A 26,537-nucleotide genomic window follows, 5' to 3' on the forward strand; every position below is an offset into this window, starting at 1 on the left:
ATCTTGCTGGCTTCTTCAGGATGTACCTGTGGGCAGTGGCATAATTAATAAATACCCAAACCTATGCAGGATGGAACATGAACCAACGGGTCATAATTTCAGAACGCCTGGACATCTTGCTATCGCAGACCATCATGTGATGGTGTTGCTCCATTCAGAGATTGACTGGGAAAGGAAGAAAACCACGAAAACACCCGAGACATTCGGTTCGAAAGATGTAAAACACATTAGTGTGCGACAACAATCGGACTATATGGATCAGACCATGCACGGAGTCTTGTCTAGACTACCTTCAATTTTTGGTGTTTTATTTTGATCCCTTCGTTTACACCCACACCCACTTTTGTGGGATGCTGCTGATCACGCTTTAGGTAGCTGGTGATGTTTGTTTGAATTATGCGTCCTGCACTACAGACACGATCAAGGGTACACTTTATCTATGCCGGGTAGATTGAATAGGACTCGTCAGACCTTTGTCAGACAAAGATAATCACATTTTCATCTGTTTAACACGTCCGTAAATTTGAATTGTAGTCATTCTTTATGTCGGTCACCACATCACTTAAATAAAGCTACATGTTTAGTGAGGAACCATACGTTCTACAATAATTTTCAAAAATACTGCAAAACAATCGGGGAAATATTCCGTATTAATATCGATCACCATTCAATTGCGGATCGCGAAGGAGTGAAAAATCTCCTCCTTTGGTTAATAGAACGATAAAATAATTACTACATATGTATCAGGCAAGCTACGGATGCAATAAAAACTAAAACAAAAAAACACACCATGCCACCACCTGATCTGGACACCAGGACCTCCAAAGTCAAGGTACTAATCTAGTCCATATTTCGTACCTGTGCTACATGATCGTTAGCACGCGTGCTATGCTTTACCCGTCCCGTTACACCTTTGCACACATCCCGAAATTCCCTTTCGATCGAAAGCCCAAACGATTGATAACTTTACTCATCGTACAATATATGACAAGTATCCTCCTTGTCCTTTGCTGCTGCTACCACACATTTATTTCTCGTGCCTTCCAGCGTGTGTTCCAGCACCAAGTGTAGCATCACTGTTATTGTTGTGTTGCCTGTCTGCCCTTGTGGTTCTAAGCATCTCAGAGCCCATCAATACTTGAGTGGTAGTCCTCGTGAAGGGATTGTGTACGGGCCAACGTTGTTCTTTCGCTGCCCCTAAATGATGGGAAATTCCCCTCGTTTTGGATCCGAGCAACAACCGTCGCTTGCAGGGTTTGTATTTTTGTAAACGGGTTTCTTCTAGAAATGGGCAGCAAATGCGTTAAAAACGATCTACAACGCAAAGAAAGCATTTATTCACGTATCGTCTAACAAGTGGTCTCTTTTGTTTCTGGAAGAGCGTTAATTTTTACAACAACAACACTTGTGCTATAATAAAAACCCAAATTTGAATGTTGAAAGGTGTATGCGCCATTCAAGGCACCTAAAATTAGACATTTAACAGAAAATCCCACTTAGGAGATGCATAAGTAAAAATAAAAACGAATAATACGACGACACAAATTTGTTATTTTTGCAGTTTTATTTAGTTCAGTTCTATTATTTGATTTTCAAAATCCAATTCAATCATTATTTCTAGAATCTTCAAACAGAAAGCTCAATTTTAGCCTAGTTCAAAATAATTCATACATTGATTTATAATATCTCTCTGCTATGTCTAACTAACTCTTTGATTTTTTAATATCGATGCAAATAATATTCTACTGTATTGCTTGTGAAAAAAATGAGATACATGAAAAAAATATCATGGCGTTTCTTACTTTGGACGTTGCCGAGTTGAGTTATGCATTAACGCACGCAAGTCACTCTCAAATGATTATTCTCACATGATTATTTTACATCGTCTCTTTCATAAAGAGACACAGACCTTTTCGATGTACAACATTGCAATTCCTAAAATATCAATTCATAACTAATGCTACTAATCCATTCCACTGGGTGCGTTGTAATGTAAAGCTTATGCTGCTGTTAGCATCCATTATCCGTATCATGATAATCCAACTTATACGTGTGATGTATCGCAAAACAAATGCGAAACTAAAGCTATTAGCTCAAACCAAATGCAGTGAAAATTTACCAAATCGGATTATGGCATCTAATGGTTACAACTATTTCAATAAGCTTACCAAATTGTTACAAATGTAATTAGACAAACTAATCTTAATGCCTTACCATATTAACAGAGATCTCTCGATATATAATGTACGTATGGATGTTACACTGGGTTTCTTATGATGATCTGATCGTTGTGCTCAGTCTCTAAACATTCCGATGAGGGGATGTGTCTTAAATCTAGCAACGTTGTAAACGGTGTTGCTTTTTCAGTTCTAGTGTATGCTTTTCTATTTCCTTAAATGGCACATCGTATAATGCTGTGCGTCGTTACACATTTTCTTTGTACGGTTATTTTCAATTTATAGCAATCGTTCGCCCGGCGATCGTGTGCTGTTGTAGCTACGATGCTTGTATGTTCTACTTACAGCTATATCTCTACTAATTTGTTTTTATCCATTGGTATATAGTTACGCTTGTTTGATCTGTAGCTTGTGTTCTTACATAAGTTTCTTCGTTGCTTTATAAACAACACTTTGTTTGAATAGTGTGATTAAGGATGTGTTTAAATGGCAGCAGACTGACGATAGGTTTTCTCCGATATCATACAAATTTGAGTGTACTTTTTGATGGAGCCTGATGTTACCAACTAAAGGTAATAATGACGTTTTTGCGTTATGTTATTTCAAGCTCATTGACTTCCGACCCCGTTCAAAGCTATAAGCTGCGGAATCGCGGGAGGTTCCACTTGCTTCGCTATGATCGGGTTTTGGTGAATCTGTTCCTCGAGCGACTGGCGTATAGTTGTTAGCTCCCGTGCATGTTGCTGCTGTTGAAAGTGTTGCAATTGGCGAAGGTTTATTGCATTGACCATACTTCGAATCTTCATCACATCATGCTCCTGCTGGCGGCGTCTTTGCTCCTCGTTTAGCTGTTGCATCGGAATTGAGTTATCTGCTTGATGGTGTGTGTGGGGCTGCTGTTGTGGATGCACATGCAACTGCGACAGCTCCCCCGGGAACCGACGATATAGCAACATATTCGTTTCATACGACTCATGCATCATACGCAGATGGTTCTTCATTTTATCCGGCCGTGAAAACTCCTTGCTACACACGGGACATGGAAACACTTTGCGCTGCTTCCCTTCGTGGTACAGGAAAGCATGTCGCTGAAAGCTGTACTTGTTCTTGAACGTTTTATCGATCCCGTCCTTGTTGCACTCCATGCACTGATACATTCCGGCGTTGATCGTAGCGTAGCGGAACAAATCAAGACCACGGACGGACATCTCGGTTAGTGCTTCTGCCGGATCGTTCGGTGATAAGGTTTTGCGTGTACGCCGCTTCGTCACTTTTAGTCCCGACGATGATGTGCCGGATCCATTGCTAAGTGGTCTATGGTCGATCTCATCTTTCAGTTCATTCGGACAATCAATCGCAAGTTCACAATGCTCGCCCGTTTCAGCAACTGTAGGTGCCGTTGAACTACCTTCGACACCTTTCAAACCGTTGTTGCCATTTTCTTTCGGGTTTACCTCATGATTTACATCCGATGAGCGACGATGCTCGGTTATTGTAAGCTCCTGCAGCTGTCCATTGCGTTGCAACTCTTCCAACAATGGAAATTTGAATCCCCCCGCGGACGATTGATTTGATGTTGTTTGCAAAGGCTGCGCACGATCAGCTATTACAAGAACGGAATCCTTTTCATCGTCGCTATCTTCTTCTTCATAAGTAGCATTCCCTGAAGGGTGTTGATCAACCTTCTTCTCAAGGTTGATAGGGAATATCGATAGTTCCGCTTGAATGGAACCACATTTCGTACCTACGTGAAAGAAATCTGAGAGATATAAAATTCAATTAGCTCGATAAAAATTGTATTTCGTTAGCTTTGCTGACAACAAATGGTTTTAAATACATTTTACATTTACGTTTTACTCCAATCACTTATAAGGCTGATTGAGCAATGTATAACTACTCTTAATAGTTAGTAAATACACGTCCAATACAATGAGGCCCTTAGCATCAGCCCATCAAGAGCTTCCAATTCAGAATGCCTCGATAATGTTTCGGATATGAAGTATTTGGGAGTAACCATTAATAAATTTCATGGCACATACAAAGAACGAAGACTTTCAATTTCATATCAATGTTTATTATGTGTTTTACGTGTCGGTTATTTCCAACTTACAGCAATTGTTTAAATATATTTTCCAGTGTTTTCATTGTGCTCTATAACGTAAAAAAAACATGCTCACAAATTAAATTTCAAATTAAAAAACTAAATTTTACTTATGCATCGTTGCAGTTGGTTAACACGTCGATCCTGCTATAATTGCCTTCTGCAAATCCTATCAAATTCGTTAATTTGAAAATGCCATTCTTTCGTTTCTGATTTACATGTGAGCGCTACCTGCAACAGGACTCGTGGTGAAACAAAATAAAGAAAAACCGTACGTGATGGAGTTAAAAGTTCTCGCAAAAGGAAAGTAAAACAGAAAACAATTTAAAAATACTTTTTATATGTGTGTGCGCGTTTGTGTCGTTTATTTAATCTTATTTGGTGATTGTTTTCTTCGTAATGCTATCCAGTTTGGCTAAAACTAACACGACCCACATTATCATCCTTATGCCTTTAAATGTCGCCCCATTCAGGAATATTGATTGCCTCTCGCTACGATGCAGACTTTACAGTACCCAGAGTAAAACGGTGATCGAGATACGTTAACTACAATTTAGTGTAAATGCTTGTTTGCTTATCTTTCCTTTAATTTATTACTTTTTTGAAGTAAAAGTTGAAGCTTATCTTGTTTCGTGCCAAAGTTTTAAAATCTGTTTCACACACCCACTCACTTCCCTTTACTTTTACTTCCACCGTCGGCATCATCGTTCTATGTACAACAACTTGGCAGATAAGTGATGGTGTATCACTGTATTTTCACTCCTACTATCGCTTTTCTTTTAGTGTTCTCGGTGCCATCTACATAGGCTAAATAAAGTACTTAACACATTAAAATTGCACTAACTATTAGGTTTGTGTGTTTTCTTGCGATGGAAATTGCATCGGTGCATCACGGAGTAAGGGAATAAGTTTAAACAAGTGTTTTACGCTTATAAAGGTTCATTCTATGTGAAGCTCCTGTTCAGAGTGTGCGCTGTTTTGAGAAGAAGAAAAAACTATTAGTGCGCACGTGTCTTTACTAGTTAGAGATTAGCTTGCGATCAGTATTATGAATACGTTGTTTTTACTTTAAAACAATGGTGCGAGCATACGGTACTCGTACACAAACTAGAACATTTATTGCAATGTGTTGCTAGTGTTTTTATCTCTTCACTCTGTTGGTTTAATATAGAAGGATGTATTATACATGGTAGTGTCTCGGGAGAGTTGCACATTTTATTTAATTTTTGCCTACTACCTATACCATTATTTCATAACATGCCCACTAAAAACGATAGTTATATTAAACACGTAAAATGCACGCACGTCCCTTTCAACATTTTTCCCCTCTCTTCTATCTGTCTAGCTTCCATCGTCGCATGAGATACATCGCCCACCGTTCCGGCAAGTAGTGTTTATCAGATGTTTGTCCCGAACAAACATTTAAAACATAAACGTATATGTTCATCTAACACTGCATACAAAAATAGTTCAACTCTGGTGCTGATTCTTAACGCTAGATAGATTAGATTATAAGTTTGCTGTTTTGATATATAAATACTACTCACACTAATTACTATGCTAAACATTGACCCTCCCCTTAATACACCCTTACCCCCTTCTATCTACATTTATTTTCAGATAGCAAACATATTAGTCTCTCTTTTCAGTTATGTGTTAACATTTTTTTTTGCCAAACGGATTTTACTTAACTGTTAATTAACTATCGGGAATTGATTTACGTGTACGTATGTGTGGGTGTGGTGATAGACGAGCGGGAAGAGGTGGCTCTTGGTGGTGGCTATAACAAACACGCACTAAACATTACTATCTCAGCCTTTTTCATTTTATACATCTATTAAAACTGTGCAACTCGTCCATGAAAAAAAACATCCAATGCAGCTTTAAAGTTTATCTATCCTTAATTTCCACCCTCTATGCCATTCCTGCACAGCAAGATAGAGCACAGCAGGAGAGCGCTCTTTTAACTGTTATCTCTCAATTGTTTTTCATCTTTCACGCACAGAAAACAATCAATTCGAGTTACAAAAATCCACTTTTTCTAAACGTAAAAATGCTATGTTGATAAGACCATAACGAACATATGTGTATCGAGAACATTACATTGGTAAGTAAGGGAAGTACGATTGATACGATTGAGAGTGTGAAGGTCATTAACAAAAATTATTTCATGTTACTATTACAACTAACAAACTCTAATGCGAAAGGGAACATCATCACAGAAGCATGTAGGATGTGATCCTGCATCTCGGACAAACGGAAAGTTACGCTTCGTTACATGACGAGATTTGTGTAGTTAATGCCCTTCTTACATACCTACATCTGTATCGGCGGTTTATATTTATGTCTTGTCTTGAGGTGCGATACATTTAAATAACATAAAAATAATACAAACCAAGCTGAGACCAACGTAACAAAGACTGAATGTATGATAAACAGAAAATAATAATTCAATAACGTCACATGGTAACACACCAGACAAAAACCAAAAAAAAAATGTTTCGCACAAACACCACCCAGCCGCCTGACTGTACGACATTGGACAAAACGTAGGATTCAATATTTGCAATACTTCAAGTGAACCACTAAACGCGTTGTCATATTGTCTAAATCTTAGCTTTTCGGTGGGTATAGCTCCACAACAATATGTATTAATTTAGAACAAAAAAGTAAAGAATTTCTAAAAATAAATAACAAATCAAGGAAACAAACCGAATCATTCTACGAAATGATTCTGCGCTTGAACGCAGACAACACCGATAACAATCTGGCGAGTAAATAATAATATAATGCATAAAATTCGTTTAGAACATTTCGCTTCTTTCTACAGTTTCTTTGTTCGTTTCGTGTGTCCATTTTCCATTTAGAAAAAAGTTAGCTAATTCATTCATCTTTCTACAATGCAAATTATTTAAATGGAGTTGCCTTACGGATGGTAGCCGTAATCATGCGCACACTTACACACCCATGGCAATGTAGTAACCGATCGTTCATAAATTCATTTCAGGGTGTTATACTCTGCGAGATGAAAATGGAACGATATTCTTAATGTGCGATCGATTGGTTATTATCAACAGCAGCACCGTTCTATTCGGCCCGTTATTACCGGTTGTATCGCTTGTTCTTAGGGGGGAAGACATTTGTGAAGCAATTGTTGTTTTTCAAACTGTATTATGATGTCCCGGAAGGAGTTTTGAGAGTTGCCTCTCCTCCTACGCTCATTGGGTTACATATAAACAGATTCAAAATATGCGTTGCTAAACGAAAATATTACAAATAATTAAATACCAATACAATTAAATATACGCACGCGTGTAGATACACTAAACAAACCTACGGATAATCTAACAAAGTTGCCGTTGTAGCGACCTCTTGGGTGCCTATCTTTTGGTAAGATTAAATACAGGTATAAGGAAAATTTGTTGGCCAATATTTTCCGCTATCTCACACCCACACACACAGACTCGCCGATCTACACCACTTTTTCAATGCTTTAACGTTTGCAATAAGGGTTGTTACTTAACATAAAACATTAAACAGTTTCACACTTACAAGTTAAAACAAAACAATCATTTAAAAAACCAGTACAAAGGTCCGTCCATCTAACATACTCATCTCATCCGACGATTTCTAGTGTGTTATGCTTATTGTGGTGATACTTTAGACGATTCCACTAAAAACTACAAAATACCCTTTTGAAGGAATGATTTTCCTAGCTTTTGTATGCTAGCCTACCGGTCGTACTTGGTATGTTCCGTTCGCTAATGCGCAAAGCGGAAGGGATAGAAATATTTTCACTTTTTGTAGTTGCGTACGATGGAAGCAAATGTTAATGTATGCGCGTGTGTGTGCTGTTCTATTGGCTTTCCCCTAAGATATTACTAGCCTCTATCTGTGGTTGGTCGTTTCGAAAACAAGTCGCTTTCTTACCGGATGAGCAGATACCACCCGCCGATGCATTTAACCCTTCCGGAGCCTTCTACTGGCTGACAGTCGCAGTTGCCGGTTGGGCAGCGAGCCCGCTGGAGCTGGATGAGACCGAACCGGTCGGTGAGTTGGCACCCGATGAGGACGAAGATTTTTCTTGAAACTCTTTCTTAATGCTAATCGTCCCGACCGTGCCACTGCCGGCTGTTCCTGTTGTGGTTGCAGCCGCCGGCGAGGCTTGACCACTCCCGGGAAAGGGATACACGATGCGAATACCGCCGCTACTACTGCCACTACTGTTCGAGCCCAGCTTCGGCTGCAGTCCAACCGCATTGATGATCGAAGCAGTTGTCACGGAGCTTCCCCCACCACCGTTCGTCGACTCGTTCCTTCCGCCGAGCAGCGTTGCGCTAAAGGATTCCTCACCGCGCGAATTGCTTCCACCGCCGCTGGCTGGTGACGTGCCCCCGGGTCCAATTCCCGTCGTCTGTTGTTGGGCGTACTCCTGCTTATGGATGATCTTCACGTGCGCCGTCATATTGTCCTTGCGCGTGAACTCTTTCAGACAGAATGGGCACGGATACACCTTTACGTTACGCTTGTGGGAGGTCACATAATGCCGGCAGAAGTTGCTAATGTGCGTGTACACACGGGCACACACCTTGCACCGGTACACGTGGTCACCCTCTTTGGTACAGAAATCACGCACACTGCCCTCGGTATCGTCAATCACGGCGTACTTGTGCGTTCGTGAACCGCTATCGTTCCCACTGCTGCCACCGCCCTTTACGGATGGTGAATTCGAGTTGGACCGCGGGCTCGACGAACGGAGCACACTGCTCGAAAACATATCGTACACCTCGGACCCGATGCCCGACAGGCACAGCGAAGATCCGCCACCGCTAGCGTTCGTGGTTGAGATCAAATTTTCGTTCAGATTGTTGTTCAGATTGTTGAGGATCGTTTGCGTGGTGGTCATGCCGTTCGGTTTCTTTGGTGCCAGCAGTCGTGTCCGTTTGTGCAGCTTCACCGTGGATTTGTTGTTTGATCCGCCGAGAAAGCTGCCCGCGGATGTCGTTAGCGGTGCTAGTTTCGGCAATTGCAAAGCCTTCGTCGGTACAACCGAGATCTGTGGCATACGAGTGGTGCTTGTTCCGGCCAACTTTAGACCTGGTTTCGGTTGCAAGGGCGGAAGGTAGCTGTTGCTATTCATGGTTGTATCGACTGCTCCACTGTCCGTACGGGGATCGAATTTAAACTCAACCGGTTCATCGTACTCATCCAACAATAGCTGTGGCTCCATTAGGCTTGAGTTCAGCTCCCGCTCCTCATACTGATCGTCCTCAATATCGTCGTCTTCTTCGCCGCCCGTTTCATCCATCTTGTTGCATTTTTCATCATCCACAAAAGAATCTTTTGAATCTATAAAAAAGTAAAAAAGATACATAAGATTGTAGGTTAGAAAAATTGACAAAGTACTAACAGACAACCATAAAAGGGATTGTGGTTCGGGGAAAAAATACACATCACACGGAAGTAAAGAGAAAAGGGAAGTATGTAACGCTACTTCCCACCGGGGAATGGTTTTACATTTTCCCAAAACTCTTCATGTAACAATCGCCACATCAAAATGCAGGAAAGTGTTGTATAGTTTTTTTAGATAGTGAATGAGTCATGACATGTACACAGAGATTGTTAATATAAAATTAATATCTAACTAAACATATCCAATTTCCCAAGCCGCTTTAGCTTTCAATGACAATGATTTAATTTAAGAGGAGTTGTTTTCGTGGTTCCTTTACCTCGGGTGTAATAAAACGTGCTTTCTTATGTGTGTAAAAAGTGTGAATTTTCCTTGCAATTTGCTAAGCATTAATATAAAACAATTTTCCAATGTAAATCCATAAATCAATACTAAAAGTTATGATACAGAAGGAGATAAAGAAAAGAAAAGGACTGGAGGTGGCATAAATAAATGAAAAGGAAAGCGCAGCAAAACAGCGAATGTAAAACAAACGTGATTAAATGATAGCGCATGATTTTATGAAGGTGCAGAAACGGTAGGGCAGTAAGCACAGAATATGCCGCCTGTTTGTTCAACAGATCGAAAGAGTTACCAAACATACGGTACAATGATGCGTTATTATTAGATAAAGCTTCGGTATAAAATTAGTGCTAATGTGTCTTTACTATTTGTGCATAAGGACCGATATTGAACGAAGCAAGAAGAGATTTTGACGTTCTATTTATATGATGTAATATGGTGACTTAAATTTTATATGATCTAATAAGATGATGAAAACAGTTGTTTCTTCTCCAAACGTAAACATATTGTTCCAGAAAGCTGCACAATAGCGGACCATTCGCCTAAGACCATTCGGCTGTGTTGTGGTAATAGTAAACCTACTTTCGGTATTTATTTGCAAAATCCCGACGTGCCTTCTTCATTAAATCATTTGATCCATCTATCAGCTTCAGCGGCATGGGAAGGTGGAAACTCACCTTTTCATAAATGTGTGCTTATCCGCGATATCGGCATATATAGATAATTACATAGTGTTTTCGCTTATCCTATGTATAAGTGTTAGCCGTTTTTACTTATATACGAGCAGCAGCTACCACTAGCACTAACCGAAGCATTGTACAGACAGCTTGTATTATGTTGATTCTTTTTTTTGTTTTTAAAATTTCCGAACGACGCAGACACGTAAATTATTGACAGGTTTGTGAAGTGAAGCGACAACACCAACACGAATAGCGTACAATGAGGGCACATATAAGGCAATCGAATCGCGAAGTTATGATATCAAGGCATCCCTATTTGCAGGATACGCATACGACGCCCTTTTTTATCATGATTTGAATTTTCTCTCTTTACAATTGTTTCATAGGATGTCATTCTAAGTGATAGTGACATGAACGATGAACCATTATTAGTAAGCAATGGTGATTACAAATATCTGTTTTAATTTTTTCAGCAACATTTGCGTTTGGCGTTTGTTGCAATGAAATTGCACATACACACGCAATCCATTTAATGTTGATTGATTTTGCTAATTAGTTACTATTAATATAATTATATATTAACTATAATTAACATATCAATCATCCTTTCCGCACCCAACTATTAGGTAACTATATGTTTTTATGTGAATATGTATATACAAAGTTAGTAAATGTTACAAATAATATTATTAAAGAATATACAGGGATTTTTTTTCCAAAAAAGCCTTATTACCTTATTACCTGCATTTCGTTTATCAATTATACACCCGTATCCTAAATACATCATGTATTTAATAACACGTACACAACTGATTGAATGTACCAGTTAAGTTAGAAATGTTGTTTTAGCATTTTTTAACTATGATTTATGAGTGAATATCAAATTCGGCACCTAGAAAAGGTATTACGATTCAAGAAAAGGCAAATGAACCGATGTAACTATCCGCTAGAATTAAACCAAACATTTTATCAATTGCTGCCCATTATATGTATCTATCGCTCCATTAATAGGCACACTAAAGCTACACACAAATAGCAATGGAAAATTATGATTCTTTTCTACGCCGAATCAATATATTATTATGCATAAAATAACCAATGATTATGGAGTGAGCATTGTAAAAGCCCCAGCTAACACACCTTATTTTGTGTCCCGAATCCGGGTGAAAGATATGATCGAAACGCTGTGGTCTTGTGTGAATATGTGCGAATTATTAATCTAATATGCTGTGCGTGTATGTGTGCGCGCGCGCGATGATGTATTGTTCTGTGCGTATTGCGGTTCACAATACGGCCAGGAATAGCGTTCGCTTGCAGTACTCACCGGACATGTTGCTGTTTTCGCTGTTCCGCAGATTGCTGCTCGTCGTCGTTCTACTTCGTTTGGATGCTCGCGATGGTTTGGCCTGTGCACTACTATTGCCACCGTGCCGCTGATGCTGTCTGCCGGAGCGATTCGAGTTAGCATTGTTTGCTGCATTGTTCGTACTGCCGGTAGTCACTTCCATCGATTCGTCCAGCGATGGTGTGGTTCCGCGAGGATCGTCACCAGTGCCTGTTTCCAACTCGTCGTCATCAACCAGTTCATCGGCCTCGTCGTCCATTTCTTCGTCATCATCCTCGTCCATTTGTTCCGATTTTTCGTGCATTGGCGTGTCGCAATCCTCCGTACGGCTGCTCACAATACGCAGCTGCTGATCATCATCGCCCGAGTTGGAAGCACCACTGCTGGCAATCTTCACGTCCATGATATCCATCGAACTGCTGTCGTATTCTTCACCAGCACCACCGCCAATGAAATTTCCACCTTCGGTTTCACCTTCACCCGCATCGCTTCCCGACAGCTTTCGTGGACGGCCTCGTTTGCGCTTCTGTTGCGAGAGGGCTGTACCGAGCAGTGGATTCGTTTGCATCGCGTTACTACCACCCTGATGGTGTTGCTGCAGCAAACTGTTGCTGTGGCTACGCGTTACAATACCGGTAGATGAGAGCAGGGGAGGAAGTTGCTTCAGATGGCCGGACCCCGTTTGCACCTGACCAGATGGGGTTACGACGCTCGATGCCACCGAAATACTGTTGGATGCTGGCGAGGATCGGTCTTCATCGTCATCTTCCACGTGCGTTATACTCTCGCCGGTGGTGGTCTTCTGTGCTGTCGCACTGGAAACTTTATTGGTGGCAACAGCACCAGAAGTTTGTACCGCACCGGAAGCGGACGAAGGTGCTGTCGAGGTTGTTGTCGTGGTCCCAGTAGGAGCATTCGGTTTATCATCGCTTACTTCCGTGAGACCCTTTATCCGGAGACTTTCGGCCACGCGTAGAAAGGCGGCAAGTCGATCCTGATCGACAGACACCTCACCACGGTACATAAAGTCTAGCAAACATTTCATGTCCTTAAACGGGACATCGCGCAAGATCACGATGGGGTGCTTCTCAGGGTGACTCACAAACAGCTGCTGGAAGTAAGGACTACATGCGGACAGCACCATCTGGTGGGAAAAATGAAAACATCAAAGTATGTTAGGTTCGTGGTTGCTGTACTCGCTAGCTCTGCAAAGTAAAGAAATAAAAAGAGATCCTGGCGCATTTGTTGCTTACCTTATGTGCCTTCAGGTGCTGACCTTCAACAGCCAGTGTCACATCAATGAATGTTTCATCATGCAAAAGCTGATCGAACACTGCGAGCAAGTTTGTCTGGTGGTTGTTCCACCGAAGGCAAAATCTTTGGGATGACATTTTTATTGTTTTGATTTGTTTTTTCTTCTATTCCTCTTCCTAATACTGCCTCTGCCAAGAGCAATGCTGTTTCCTCTATTATAGGCGGCTGTGTACGGTTTTGTGGTAACTTGTTCCCTTCGTTAAGCGAACATACACACACTACTCAGGCCCGCAGACATACACAGCGACTTCTCTTATCGTTGCCGCACTCGTGTTGGTTGTTGATGGGTTGTCCGTTGTCCTTCGTTATCTTTCCGGGACGTTTAGAAGGCAAGATAAAAGCTATTATCGCTTTACGCTGTATTGTGGACCAGCCAACTTGAACTTAGGGTGATTCAGTCTTTCCTGTTCGCATTGATGTTTTGGTTGCTGAGGATTGTAGAACATAGAGAAAAAAAATACATTTAGTATTATTCATTGTACATAAAAAACAATACTTTTAATCCTAACAAAAGGATAAGCAAGTTTCGCACATTATTGCGTATAAATATAATTAATAGTAATACCCGAATAATGTTTAAAACATTCTTCTCTAGGTTTGCCTCTAAATCTAAACCTCCCGGTTTTGGTATGATACGGTTGTGGTATTGTTGACGTCAGACAACGACTAGCGAGATAAAAAGCAGACGCACCCAAAACCGAATGGCTGGGCGGGCAGCGTACAAAATCTATAGGCGTAAAAAGAAAAAAAAAACACTAAAGAAGACTACAACATGACAAAACGCACCCATCTGTAAGGGAGATAAACCGTCATTGTGGGCTCCTAGCGCTAACAAAATGCCCTTCAAATTGAAAATGCAAAGCTTTTACAGCCCACTCACGAGGCTCTTTTCAAGACGTAAACTCCCGTTAACGACTCGGACAGGATAGACGCAAAAATTGGGGTTAAACAATATCTTTTTTTACGATTTATTACGTGTTATACTAGTGTAACTGACAAAGTAATCTCTTGCGAATAATATCGCCTAACAATAAGGATCGATTTTGCTAAACGAATCACTACAGACGCACATAGTTTTATGGAAAAATTAGCTATTAAAAACGTTTCAACCCCGCTTTAGTATCCACAACGAGACACTAAACTGTTTGGGTTTTTCTTCCTATCGTTATCCACATAAAATTACATCACCCCCAATGGGAGGAAACTAAAAGTTGTTGTGGATCACAGAGAACAGAGGCAACGGGGCAAATGTCCTTCAGCGCCATTTAACAACTAAACTGGTCGGCGGCTTAGGATGGGTTTTTTTCCTCTGATCAACACATCGGAATAAAACTGAATACTCTTAGTGGAGAGACCCTTTTGCGACCGCAGGTCGATGATAATAAGGAGACAGACGGCTGACGGATGAAACAGGGAGAAGGGAAGGAATTTGCTATGGGCTGTTGTTAGGTTTTCTGTCTACGATCGAGGCTAATTTATTGTTGTAGTGTGGAATGCTCATAAAGCAGTCTGTTTGGTAAATGGAATGTATTATAAATTGTAAAAATACATCTATTCACGCTAGGTTAGGTTAAAACCATTATCATAAATGTATTTTAGTGTCGTAAAACTAAACTCTTTTGTGTTGCAGATATACAACATAATCCATGTGTATAGGGACACACTTGCAGTGTGGAAGATTAGGGAACAGTACGAAAATCATTAATCTAGTGTTAAAGCAAACTAAAAGCCTATGAAGGAAAACAAGATAAGGAAAAAGCACAGAAAGGAACTAAACTGTAATCTGATAAAACACGGGAAATAACGTAAGGGAAAAAGCATGATCACTTCCCTTTAGTCGATCATATACAATTCAAACATGACGACGCCCATGATCATGACCTTCACAAACCTGTCAAGCTGTCAAACCGATTGCATATTTATTACCGCATCGTCACATCTTCACCGCTCACTCCCTCTTTCACTCCCACTTAGATACTCTTTCTGTCTTCTACTACCATTTTACTCGTTGAACCTCTTTTGCTCTTTCTTCCTCTCTCTCTCTTTCTCTCTCTCTCTCTGTCTCTCTTTCTCTTTCAGTCGAGCAAAAGTTAATTTGATGCGTAGCAAACGAGCGAGATGATGCCGTAATACTACGGCGGACAAGCAACAAAAACTATGGCAAAATTACAACTCCACACGCGTGAACACGCGACTGTCCCACTGCCCCAACGTCGATCGCGCATCCCCCGACAACGGGGGTGAGTAATACAGAGCAAGAAGAGAGCAAAGTAAAGATTATAATTTTCTTTTGTTCTGTCCTACTACAAACTTCATCTCCAGTTAGAAGAAAAACTAAAACAATTTATGTCTTGAACGTTATGACGAAAAAGGGATGTACGCCATTTTTTGTTGTTGGTTTTACATCTATATATATAAAATTCTCGTGTCGCGGTGTTAGTGTGCATACTCCTCTTAAACGGCTGCACCGATTTGTATGAAATTTGCGCTGAACGTTCGTTAGGTATTAGAATAGGTTTACCGCTATTTTTCGTTTCGCTAGGAGGCCTCTGGCCAATATTATGAGTTCTTTTCTGTTTTTCCTACGGGAGTTATCAAGTAGGCATAGCCATTTTTGCAACACGAGTAATGTTGAACACTACCGAAACAAAAAAGTTCTAACGAATATATCAATCAAAGTAGGTACACATGACGATTTATTAGTGCAATTTTATTCATTAAAGCGTAAAGTGAGTGATAAATAAGTAAAAAGCAAGTGTGTGAATAATTAAAAAATGCTATTTAGTGAATTGCGGCTCGGTGGTACATGTGGAATCGGCACCTTACACGGAAGTACCTGAGTCAAATCCCAATCGTCAAGGAAAGCCAGAAATGCCCCCTGAAGTAGCAGATGAAGATCAGCCACAAAAAAGAAGAAAAATTGCTTTGACTGGGAATATCATTTGGATTAAGAATGGCAATAATTTGAGAAATTTCAATTAATGAACGATATTCTCTAATCGCCACTCTAATAATGCCACACGAATCAAGATTGAACACTCAAAATGTTTGCTTTAATTACAAAACGCATGTTTAAGGGCAAAGCTAGGTTTGCCGGGTAAGCTAGTAGAACAATAACAATGAAAGGGGTTAACCTGCCCGAAATGGGACAGAACAATCTAGGCAGCATTTGCATAATTTTATGCAAAGTTGATGATAATTGACAGCTTTGGAACACCTCGAAATGGTTAAAAGGAATATTTGTGGCAACTTATGGGTGATTTTTTAAATTTAAAATTGATCGCAACCGCTTCCAAATTGATCGAACCGTATTTTTGTATATTTATATCTCTGCGGGAATGTTACGGGAATCGATAAATCTAGTCACGAGTAAAGGTTGTGGACGGAACGATACACAAAACCCACTCAAAGTATTGTTGGTTTGCTGTTCGATATTTGATTAATAATTTGTCGCCTGGTTCTATTTAAGTTAATGTAACTTTCACTAAAACCTTGTCACCATTTTAAGTTTAATTCCAAATCATACTTATAAAAAAAGCATTTTTGGTAATAAATTACTTCTAAATGTTAAAACCCAATTCTAACGAAGAAAAAATCGACGTGCGATAATTACGTCTTTCCTCAATCTTTGTCAGAGTGTGTCGTCATCAGCTCCTGCACCTTTGTCAAGAAAAACCAGAAACGGTTATAATTCCCACCATCATACGATACAATAATATCCTCTAGGGTTCTTACACACATACACGAACCAAAGAGACAGAAAAACAGGAATTCCCAAATGGTTTATGCATATTTATTCCGATGCAAGTTAATTCGCTCGTGTTCTGTGGGCGAATTGTACAACACGCCATCCACAGAACAGCTGAGACCACTTTAAGAAACTTGAAAACAACAACACCTTGAGGTAATGTAGTTTCTTGCCCGTCGAGTTCTAGCACAGTACAACGGAAGCTGTGAAGCACATTTAAAAGGATAGTAGAAATTTTTATTTCATGTACCAAAACGGAGAGCACACTATTTGCAGGCCATGGTGGATCTACGATCTTCCCTTTTGCATTACACTCCTCTAAACAGTGCGTGTGAGATGAACGCGTTCATTATCAAACCAACACTAACGCGCCCACAGCAATGAGGGGATGATCGCACGCGGTGGTCTTAGCAGACGCAGAATTCACCGGAATACAGTGCACTACTACACCAATAATCTATCCCCCACAGTACGCAGACAACACATTTCCACCCCCACAGCTTTTTTATCGTACGATCGTTGTTTGGAATAGGGCACCACAACACAACAAACGATGAGAATTGAACTGAGACACCTCCGCACAAGCGAACGAGATGGAGTGTTGCAGTGTTGCAGTGTTATGTTTCCCGTTGCTTCGCGCTGTGATTGTGTAGGTTAGCGACCGATACGTATAGATGGAAGCACGCCGATGCTAGATGATGCTGACACATTGCCGCAACTAACACCCTGCTGCCTACACTAGCACGCGTATTATTGCGACACGCTAGCCATTAAGTTTGCTTGCGCCTCTTCCTACACGAGAACCGGGTTGTGTTTATGTGCATTTGTGCTTTTGGTTGAAATACTTAGCGAGGATACGATTGCGAATCTATAAGCCATTTCTATGTCCACTATTGACTCCCGGTTTTTTATCGGCTATAGTAATCTTACCGATGTAGATAAATAATAAACGATCGATAAGATAAATTGTGCATCCTAGCTAAAGAAAACAACTGAAAAAAGACAACAAATCGCAATAGTTTCAGTGCCAAAACGAATAGTACACCGAGACTAGTGAACATTAAACGTTTGCAGGGAGTAAATAGGATACAAGCCGTTAAGCGGTGGAAACGTGGAGAACATAAACGGCGTGTAAGTAATTACTACAAACTAGTAAGTGGCATACCGTCATCTTCCTACGAGGTGGTCACATGAGTTAAAGCTCTATTGTACGATTCCATTGAGACACACACATTGGAAAAGCAATTTTCTATCATTTCGGAACGGATGTCATGCAAAAAAGAAAAAAAGGGGCTGGAAAAGTGCAATAGCAGAATGGAAAAGTAATACAACTTTACACATTTTACACAAACCACTATTATTTTAATATATCATTAATGGCAAAAATAAAGCAGTTTTGTAAGGAACGTAATTGGAACGAGAAGACACTTTTATCACAAGCAAGAAGGAAATAATAGATTTAATAAATGCTGGGACTAGGTATCATTACACAATCGAAACCGGCTAGATCTCCTCCTTCTTATCATTTGTTGGCTTTTCATTCTCCCTTCACGCAGTAGAACAATGAAGGGATGCCAACCCCGACGCCATTTTGTATTTTCCGCATGCGTGATTTTTCCTCCTAGCAAATGGGGAGACTGTGTGCGAGAGAGCACGACAGAGAGCGAAGAAGGAGAAAAACAAAGAGCACATTTCCCCTTCCATTCGCACTAGTTGCACATCATTCTCCCCTAAATCCGGACTACTTCGTGTTTTGTATTCGTGATGAAAGGAGTAAACGCACACAGATGCAAGGGCATTTTCACAACCTCCCCGTTTTTAAAGTACCTACAAGAGAGGAAATAGAAAACGTGACAAGACAGTCAAAAAGGGTTGGGAAATTTTATCTTCATCGTACAAACTTATGAACTCCTTCGAAGGAATCGCACGACAAAATGGCGACACGAAGGGAGAAAAATGAAAACATGCGCAGTTTAGCTTACTGCAGTGATAATGATTTCATTGGTTTATATGTGTTTTTCTCACTGTTTATCAGACATTGCAGTGAGGACGATTTGATTGGTTTATCCCTTTTATCATTACTTATCAGAGAGTGCAGTCTGGAAAATGTACATAGTATGACGAAAAACCTTCACAACTGAGACACGGTACCTTTAGCAAATGTCAGTCACGTACAATTAGTTCGTCCCATCACCTTGTCTATTCATACCATCCTCGGCAATAGTGTTAGTAAGTGTTGGCCGTTTGGGGATAGCTCAGTGCATAAGGTACTACTACACTTTTATTTAAACACCCAAACCCCATCGACCCCCCACTTAGCTTCTATATCGTACGCCACTATCGCTTAGGAAGCCTTTATTACCCATACAATTACGCATTACAGGGAAACACACTCAGAGGAAAAAATGTTCGTGGGAAGGTTAAGAGTTGCTTGCAGCAACTGCTGCCTTTTTTTCTAACGTTTGCCTCATTTATCTGGAGCCTGGCTCCCGTCAGTTACCCCCCAATTCCATTTTTCTCACCCTCCCCTTCAACACCCTTTTTCCAGCCATGGAGCCGCTCGTCTATTTCGTGGGCCGTGGGATGCGTAGGATGGGAGAGATTTTCAAACACGCGCGTTTTTCTGTCGACGAGAAGGTTTTAACTGCATCACGAGCCCCAATACACGCTCGCGATTTCTCTATCTCTCTCACTCACCCCTCTCCGGCCTCTTCCCTTCTACCCCATAGGTTTAAACAATTTGCTTCGGCGGAATTGTCTTTCTTCTCTTTCTTTTTATATGCATGACGAGCGGGCAACGTTATGCGCTCTCTTAGTTCAAGGATCTTGCTACAACCTTACCGTCTGTTTCTTGCAAACACTTTACGCTACTGTTTGTTAACAGCACGCATATATTTTAACTTTGACCATTTTACATCTGTGCAGCATAGATTTTTCCGAAAGCTTAGCGTGGCCAAGCTAAAGGAGTGATCACGTTGCCTTTTACAAAGGAATTCTCTTCTTCTATTCATTATATTTATAGATAAGAGGCCATCCCCTATACCAGCCATACAAAGGATGTTTTTCTGAATAAAGAAATGTGAATAATAAAAATTTATCAATCAATCTTTCATCCCACTCTATTGTGTTTGTTAAATTGTTTTAACATTAACGCGCTATTGGATGCTTTTATTTTGACAGGTAAACATTAGATGCTTAGGTCTCAACACATCGGTGTGAAAATGACCCCCCCCCCCCTCCCGCGCCATCCCCCAAACCCACCGAGAATTACAAATATGCTACATCCGTTATTCAATCTAATTAAAAAGAAGGACACCAAAACACCCCGCCACACACACGCACACACATTGCCAGCTCACGTGTATATTCCTGTCCATCTATATGTGGTATTATCCTGAAACATAAACAACACCACAGGGCACAAAGGGACAGACAGGTTTAGGCTCTAATTGGATATATCCTTTCCGTGATGGTAGGACGAAATGACAGTTGGGTGGATTCGGTTTCTCTTGCATCGTTGGAAAGGTTGCGCTATATTTAAGCCAATACAAAAATGCTTCTTCACTTGGCCGGGTGTATTGTTTGGTAGCGAGTCCTTGAAGGGCTTCCGAACATCCGCCCTGCAGCTCCTTTCGCGTGTTGCTGTACGGTTGACAGCCCAGATGCAAATGTTATACGATAGTTATCCTTTTCGTCTTGTCCAACAAGACTCACCTCACTACAGACACCTCCCTAAAATGGACTTCACTACACAACTAAGCTTCCAACAACGCTTCGACGCCAGCAGAGCCGCACATCCTTTGTACGGCGGTCATCCTGCCGTCCTGCCAACCATCCTGGGGGTTAGGGTATGGCTTCACATCGGATACACGGTTCTTGTGTATTAACGAAATCCTATTTGGCCTCATGTGTCTGTACAACATATTGTCAACAGCTAGTAGAAACAAGCAATCAGAAAATTAATATCCTTGACACAAAAACCCCTGCACGTATTCGTTAGCAAAAAAGGCCTGTTTTAATTAGAAAATATGCGCTCAGATCCGTTGGAAATTGCGTGTTTTAAAACAAATAAATCCTTTACTTTTCTTGTTTTGAGAAATCATAAGCTGCGGGGCCACGACAGTTGAGGATTCCCTCAGAACTCAAAACCTCAGGAACTCATGAGTGATTTTGAGGGATTTGCGTTTTGAGGAAAACCTGGCCGATCTACAAAAACCTCAAAAATTTTTTGAGACTTTTTTTGAGGAATCGTTTTGACAGTTCCGATGCCTCAGCTGTTCAGAATGTAAACAAAACATATTTTTGTTTGCGGTTTTGTTCAATGAAAGTACACTTTTCGTGTGCCATTGTTAATGCAAATACCCACTGAAGAACTAAAATTAACATTAATTATAATTTAACACCGTATTTGTGTGTTTATTTTTTTTCTTTTTTGCGACGGTTAATTGTTCATTTTGTTGCACAGTGTGTGACACAATTTATGTATACGTTTTAATTTAAAAGTTAAACTTTTTATGTGAAAGACTATCCTTGAATCTCGTTCTTTTGATTGATAAAATGTTTAAATACTTTCTTTTCCTTAAAACAACTTTTTATTGACCATATTTTCCATTGGATTGATCAAAAAACACCTTCGAACAAAGATTACAATTACATGAATTACATAGCATTTGTCAAACACTGTTTGTTGTCGCTGACGAAAAGAGAGGCAGCATGAGTGATTGTTTGTGTGACCAAATTTGAGGAAAACCTCAAACGGCCACGGCAACACTGGTTTTGAGACGCTTTTTGAGGGATTTGAGTGACTGAGGAAGTTTGAGGGAAAGTCTCAACTGTCGTGGCCCCGCAGCTATACAGTATACAGTGAGTACAAATATATATAATAAAAAAATTGAAAATATTGATCTACATTTCCATTTTATTCTTAATGCTAATATACCTGTAATTTTCATCATCCAAACTGATCGAAAAGAAACTAATTCAAAAAGCGTATACAACAACAACAACCCACAACGTGGCAAACGATGCCGAACTCTATGGCACAAACCATTGTGAAAAGAAAACCCCTACAGGTTTTTTCCACGATCCAACATGAAATTTGGATTTTTCGTGTAAATGGTTGATTTCCTGGGAAAGAGGTTACCGACCGGTCGCCCGAGAATGGAAGGGGATGTATCACGAGGGAAAAGAAAGTTAACAAAAACACAAACTCAACTTGGTTACCACTACCAACCGGGAGGACCCGGTTCGTTGGTAGTTTTCCGAACCCATACTCCTAAGGGGTGGTGTGATCGAACTATGGAACAGTGCAGCTTAACTTCAAGTGGAAATGCACAAGCAATTTCATGCCATTCTCGCAATTTTAAATGCATAACACTTTTGCAGAAGGTTACCCAATAAGATGCGGGGGATTTGGTATTGATCGACCTTTCCTTTGGAATGATTGCACTTTTTTCTTCTTAACGTTTAAAAAAATGAAGAATAAAAAAACTTATCCTTTGAATATCCCACAACCCGAACCGGAAAATAACTGCCACGTACCTATTTTTCTAACACCGATAGAGGACGCTTTTTTCTTTCAGTGATATTCCTTGGTTGGCAGCGAAGCCCATTCGGCAGTCCGTTTCCAACACAAGCCGCCGATTGCTTCGACGCCGTAAGCAGTTTTTCTTGTACACGCTGCTGTCAAATGGATGCAAATCGTTTGTTGCAGTGATTTTTCCTTTCGAAACTTCAAACTGCTGCTGCTGCTACACACATCACCGACGTGCAGACACACACACATCCACTTAACAATTAATTGTGCTTCTCTACACTTCTTTCACAGTACACTCGCCACACTACCCACAAGTGTGCCTGTGCGGTTTTGGGGTGTGAAATAAAGAAAGAGGTTTTTCTTTTTCTTGCAACCACAGTGTAGCACTATTTCGCCTTCTTTTTTCGTTTTATTCACACACACTCGACAGACTTTTAAATGAATTTCGCACGTATAATCAGCGCGCCAAAATTTGGCCACTTTTTGCTCCTTTTCCTCACTTTATCAACCGTAAACTTTTTCTTGGGCTGGGGATCCGCTGTACTTTTTCTTATTATTTTTTCACTATATCAAGCGGGCACCACAGGGTATCGTGTACGTCATCGTTTAGAACTACAGCTATCGGTGAAAGAATTTGCACTCTGTGCAGCACCGCAAACACCACATTCGACTTTTTTTCTCATAAGGCACACGCACACATCCGCATCGCAGCACGCGTTACTTAGAATTTTTTTTTCATTCGCTGCAACTGACAACCCGTTTTTCTCAATCAGTTTCACGTTTCACAATGAAAGCTCTCTTTCAACGCCAACAGACACGAACAGGACGGAACATTCACTACGAAACGGAGGATTTTCGGACAACATGGCGACTCCTCTTCACACAACAGAGCAGCCAGTCCAACTGATGACTGTGCTAATTGCGTATGAATGAAGTGTGTCGGAATTTGACAATCATCAAACCCTTGTTTTTTTAACTGTATGATGACGTCACTTTATGTCATATCCATCATGATCGCGAAAAGCAGTAGACAGGAAATGCGGGGTGTAATCGTTTAAGTTTTAGCAAACAGGAGCTAAGCGAGAAATAAAAAACCTCAGCCTACCGAAACCAGTAAATCACACACTATACACATCGCCACGAAGGCACCCACTGACAGCAGTACAATTCACGCACAATCTCACACAAACACATACGATCGAGAATAGTAAACCGCACCCAACAACGGGAGGATCTCTCTCTCGCTTCAACGTCGGGTTCTAGGAATGCACGTTCTGTCGTTGCAAAACCGTGAAAAAAATGTGCTGCTTAACCTGGTGTCCACTAACCCAGACAGGAAAATGTGTTTTCTTTTTCGATTGATTTGAGATTACCTTCCGACTGGCAGTATAGATCACCTTAGATAGATATTTTTCTTTTCTTCATCTAACTAGAATCTTTTCCACGTTGCTCCAGGGCAGAGCCCGCACTTCGACGGTGTTTCGCGTACCAGGAGATTTTTTCAGTATTATCGGGTCGATGGTTTCTTATCGCACTATTTCACTACTATTATCATACCGGTCCGATAGCAACTGCTCGCGCGTACAAAAACTGTACCCGTGTGGATGCGATATCGATAGGCGAGAATCCAGCACGGAATTAAAACGGACCTGCTGCTTCGTGACACACACTGAAAGGCTTTGATATTTTGCACCAAACAGGCGACTACGATGGACGACGAAAAAAATGAAACGGTTATCTCTTCCGATGGTGATGACAGTTCGGCTCGACACGCTGTTGTATGTCCTGTAACGGCCAGAGCTCTGCTACACAGATTGTTTGATTTTCTTTCCCTGTTTTTTTTTTGTCGGCTAGCCTCCACTCTCAAGAGAGGCACACACGGATCTGATGTACCGTGCCGTAGCGAGTGTGTTGCCGAGTCCGCGTCGCACGTTCGAATGAATAGGGGTGTGTGTTAATTTTAGCTATCCGACTTCTCTCCACGCGCGCCGCCCGCTCAATTCCCTCCACTGCGTTCGCATCACCCCACACACGCTTGCTTCGATTCGTTGTGTGCTGTGCGTCTCCTTCGCAGGGATCTGTGCACCCCCTCCACAGGCACGACGACCCGCATTTACCAACACCAACAACTTTACCGAGCGCGCCCGGCTCGTCGTGTATAGCCGCACACACCTTCACAAGCCACCGTATCGAAGAGCTCCTTTTTGTTGTATGGACTTAAACCGACCACGCACATTGCGATACACACAGGCGAGAGCGAACGCTACATGCCGCTACACGGAATAAAACAGCAAGCTCTCTCTGTTCCACTCTCATACAATCAGCGTCCACTTGCGCTCTTTCCTCTTTGCTCTGTCTCCTTTACGCAGAGTAGTATGCCATCTCGTTCGCACTCATTAGGAGTAATCGGGAAGAGAATTCCTTGAAGCTTCCGTACAGAAGAGTTTTGACTTGTCGCAACACGTATATAGTCCCTGCGCTTGGATTCACTTGGGTTGGGTGTAGTGTGTATGTATGTGGGGAGAGGGTGTTTTTTTATTGTGTTGTCAGAGGGTGTGGGGCTCAAGGAGGATTGAATCGAGAAAGGGGAACACACAGGAGTATGGTTGCTGAGATTTGACGTTGTGGAAAGAGGACTTCGGACGACCAACGTGGCGCAAAGTAGATTTTATGAAAAATGCCTTTCATCACGATCTTTTTCGTTAGGAAACAGGCCCAATAAAAACTTTTAAATGCCTCATGAAATTTACAGTAAGTTTTCAATTAAAGTAAAACAGAAAGGTTTTCATTACTGCAATGGTGAAAATGTTACGCGCACTGTGCGCAATGATGGGGATAATACGCAACGCCCGTTCCCAGATTGACAATAGTCTTCCGTTCATTTCCTTGAACGGAATTGTGTGTTTTTTTTTTTGCTTCCCTTGAACTACTCAATCGAATCACGCCCTTTGAAGCTATCTACTAAATTACTCACACTCATACAACGACAGCCAACCCCTGTGCGCATCGGAGGACAGAATTCTCGATCCGCGGAACTGCTGCGGTGCGTATGTGTGCATGAATGTTGATGGGATCTATGAGGCACTTGTGTGTGCTCTTGATTGTGTTTACTATCCGCGTAGGGCTCCCCTACCATCCCCACGTACACACGCACACACACGCGCACAGGGAAAAAAATGTTCCTCCTATCATTCCCATGCCCTTCCGTTACCTACCTTCAGCACTGTTGCAAATGAATCGTCGCATTTGGATTAGTTCGCTCTCCCTCTCTCTTTCTCTCCCTCTGGCTCAAGCGCTCGCTGTCTTTCCCATTCTCTTCTTGTATGTCCCGAAAGGCGATCGCATCGCTTTCGCGCGGGAGCGAGCGAGCGAGTTGGTGGCTTACGACCCGCTTCCCATGAAACACGTCCTGCTTCTCGGTCTCCCCTACCCAACCAAGCGTGCCCACTTCCAAACCCCTCTGGATATGGGTTCGTTTCTATAGATCTCGTGTACTACACGCCATGGCTTTTATGACTTTTCTCGCCACAGTTTTCCCACCCCCTTTAGCGTGGCCCATTGCTTACAGCAGAAAAAGGGTAATGATTCGCCTTTTATCTATCCGTTGGACGAGGACAGGAAGTGTGGACAGAGCATGCTGATACCGATCGTTAAATTGCGCTTGCTCAGTTGCAGAATTTTATCCTGTTTCTCGCATTTATCCCGCTTGTCGCTGTGTGTCTGACTGATCGTATCGGTTTCGACACTATTCTACCGCTAGCGTTACGTACAGCGGTTGATTGGGTAAGTTCACTAATTGCTGAATAACGTTAGCGTAGGCGAGGGTAGTTCTAGCATTCGCTTCATTCGCTGGAGAATGACGTCGTACTCATGGCAACGCATCA

General features: G+C 41.3%; 1 protein-coding gene across 3 annotated transcripts; it reads right to left on the bottom strand.

The window, feature by feature from the left end:
- LOC125762764 (protein tramtrack, beta isoform) lies at nucleotides 1-25,285 on the bottom strand. Of its 3 annotated transcripts, none has more exons than XM_049425245.1 (4): nucleotides 22,659-25,285; nucleotides 13,309-13,797; nucleotides 12,035-13,199; nucleotides 1-3,936 (listed from the first exon to the last, which is right to left on the bottom strand). In XM_049425245.1, the coding sequence occupies exons 2-4, from the start codon at nucleotides 13,444-13,446 to the stop codon at nucleotides 2,786-2,788; spliced, it is 2,454 nt and encodes an 817-aa protein (XP_049281202.1). In that variant the 5' UTR covers nucleotides 13,447-13,797; nucleotides 22,659-25,285; the 3' UTR covers nucleotides 1-2,785. The 3 variants fall into 3 exon arrangements, with proteins under 3 accessions (XP_049281202.1, XP_049281200.1, XP_049281201.1); XM_049425243.1 differs by lacking the exon at nucleotides 1-3,936 and adding an exon at nucleotides 4,230-9,627 and having other exon boundaries at nucleotides 22,659-25,278; XM_049425244.1 differs by lacking the exons at nucleotides 1-3,936; nucleotides 22,659-25,285 and adding exons at nucleotides 4,230-9,627; nucleotides 17,368-17,481.
- Between the last annotated feature and the right edge of the window lie 1,252 nt (nucleotides 25,286-26,537).

This window comes from Anopheles funestus, chromosome 2RL (genome assembly GCF_943734845.2).
Source record: "Anopheles funestus chromosome 2RL, idAnoFuneDA-416_04, whole genome shotgun sequence".
Classification (NCBI taxonomy): domain Eukaryota; kingdom Metazoa; phylum Arthropoda; class Insecta; order Diptera; family Culicidae; genus Anopheles; species Anopheles funestus.

Bases quoted from the DNA above. Each gene is read 5' to 3' on its own strand.
- LOC125762764 (XM_049425243.1), bottom strand. From the start codon at position 13,446: ATGTCATCCCAAAGATTTTGCCTTCGGTGGAACAACCACCAGACAAAC. The intron at 13,200-13,308 runs GTAAGCAACAAA...TTTTCCCACCAG, and splicing joins AGCACCTGAAGGCACATAAG to ATGGTGCTGTCCGCATGTAG. The intron at 9,628-12,034 runs GTGAGTACTGCA...ACTTTTTTATAG, and splicing joins CGAAAACAGCAACATGTCCG to ATTCAAAAGATTCTTTTGTG.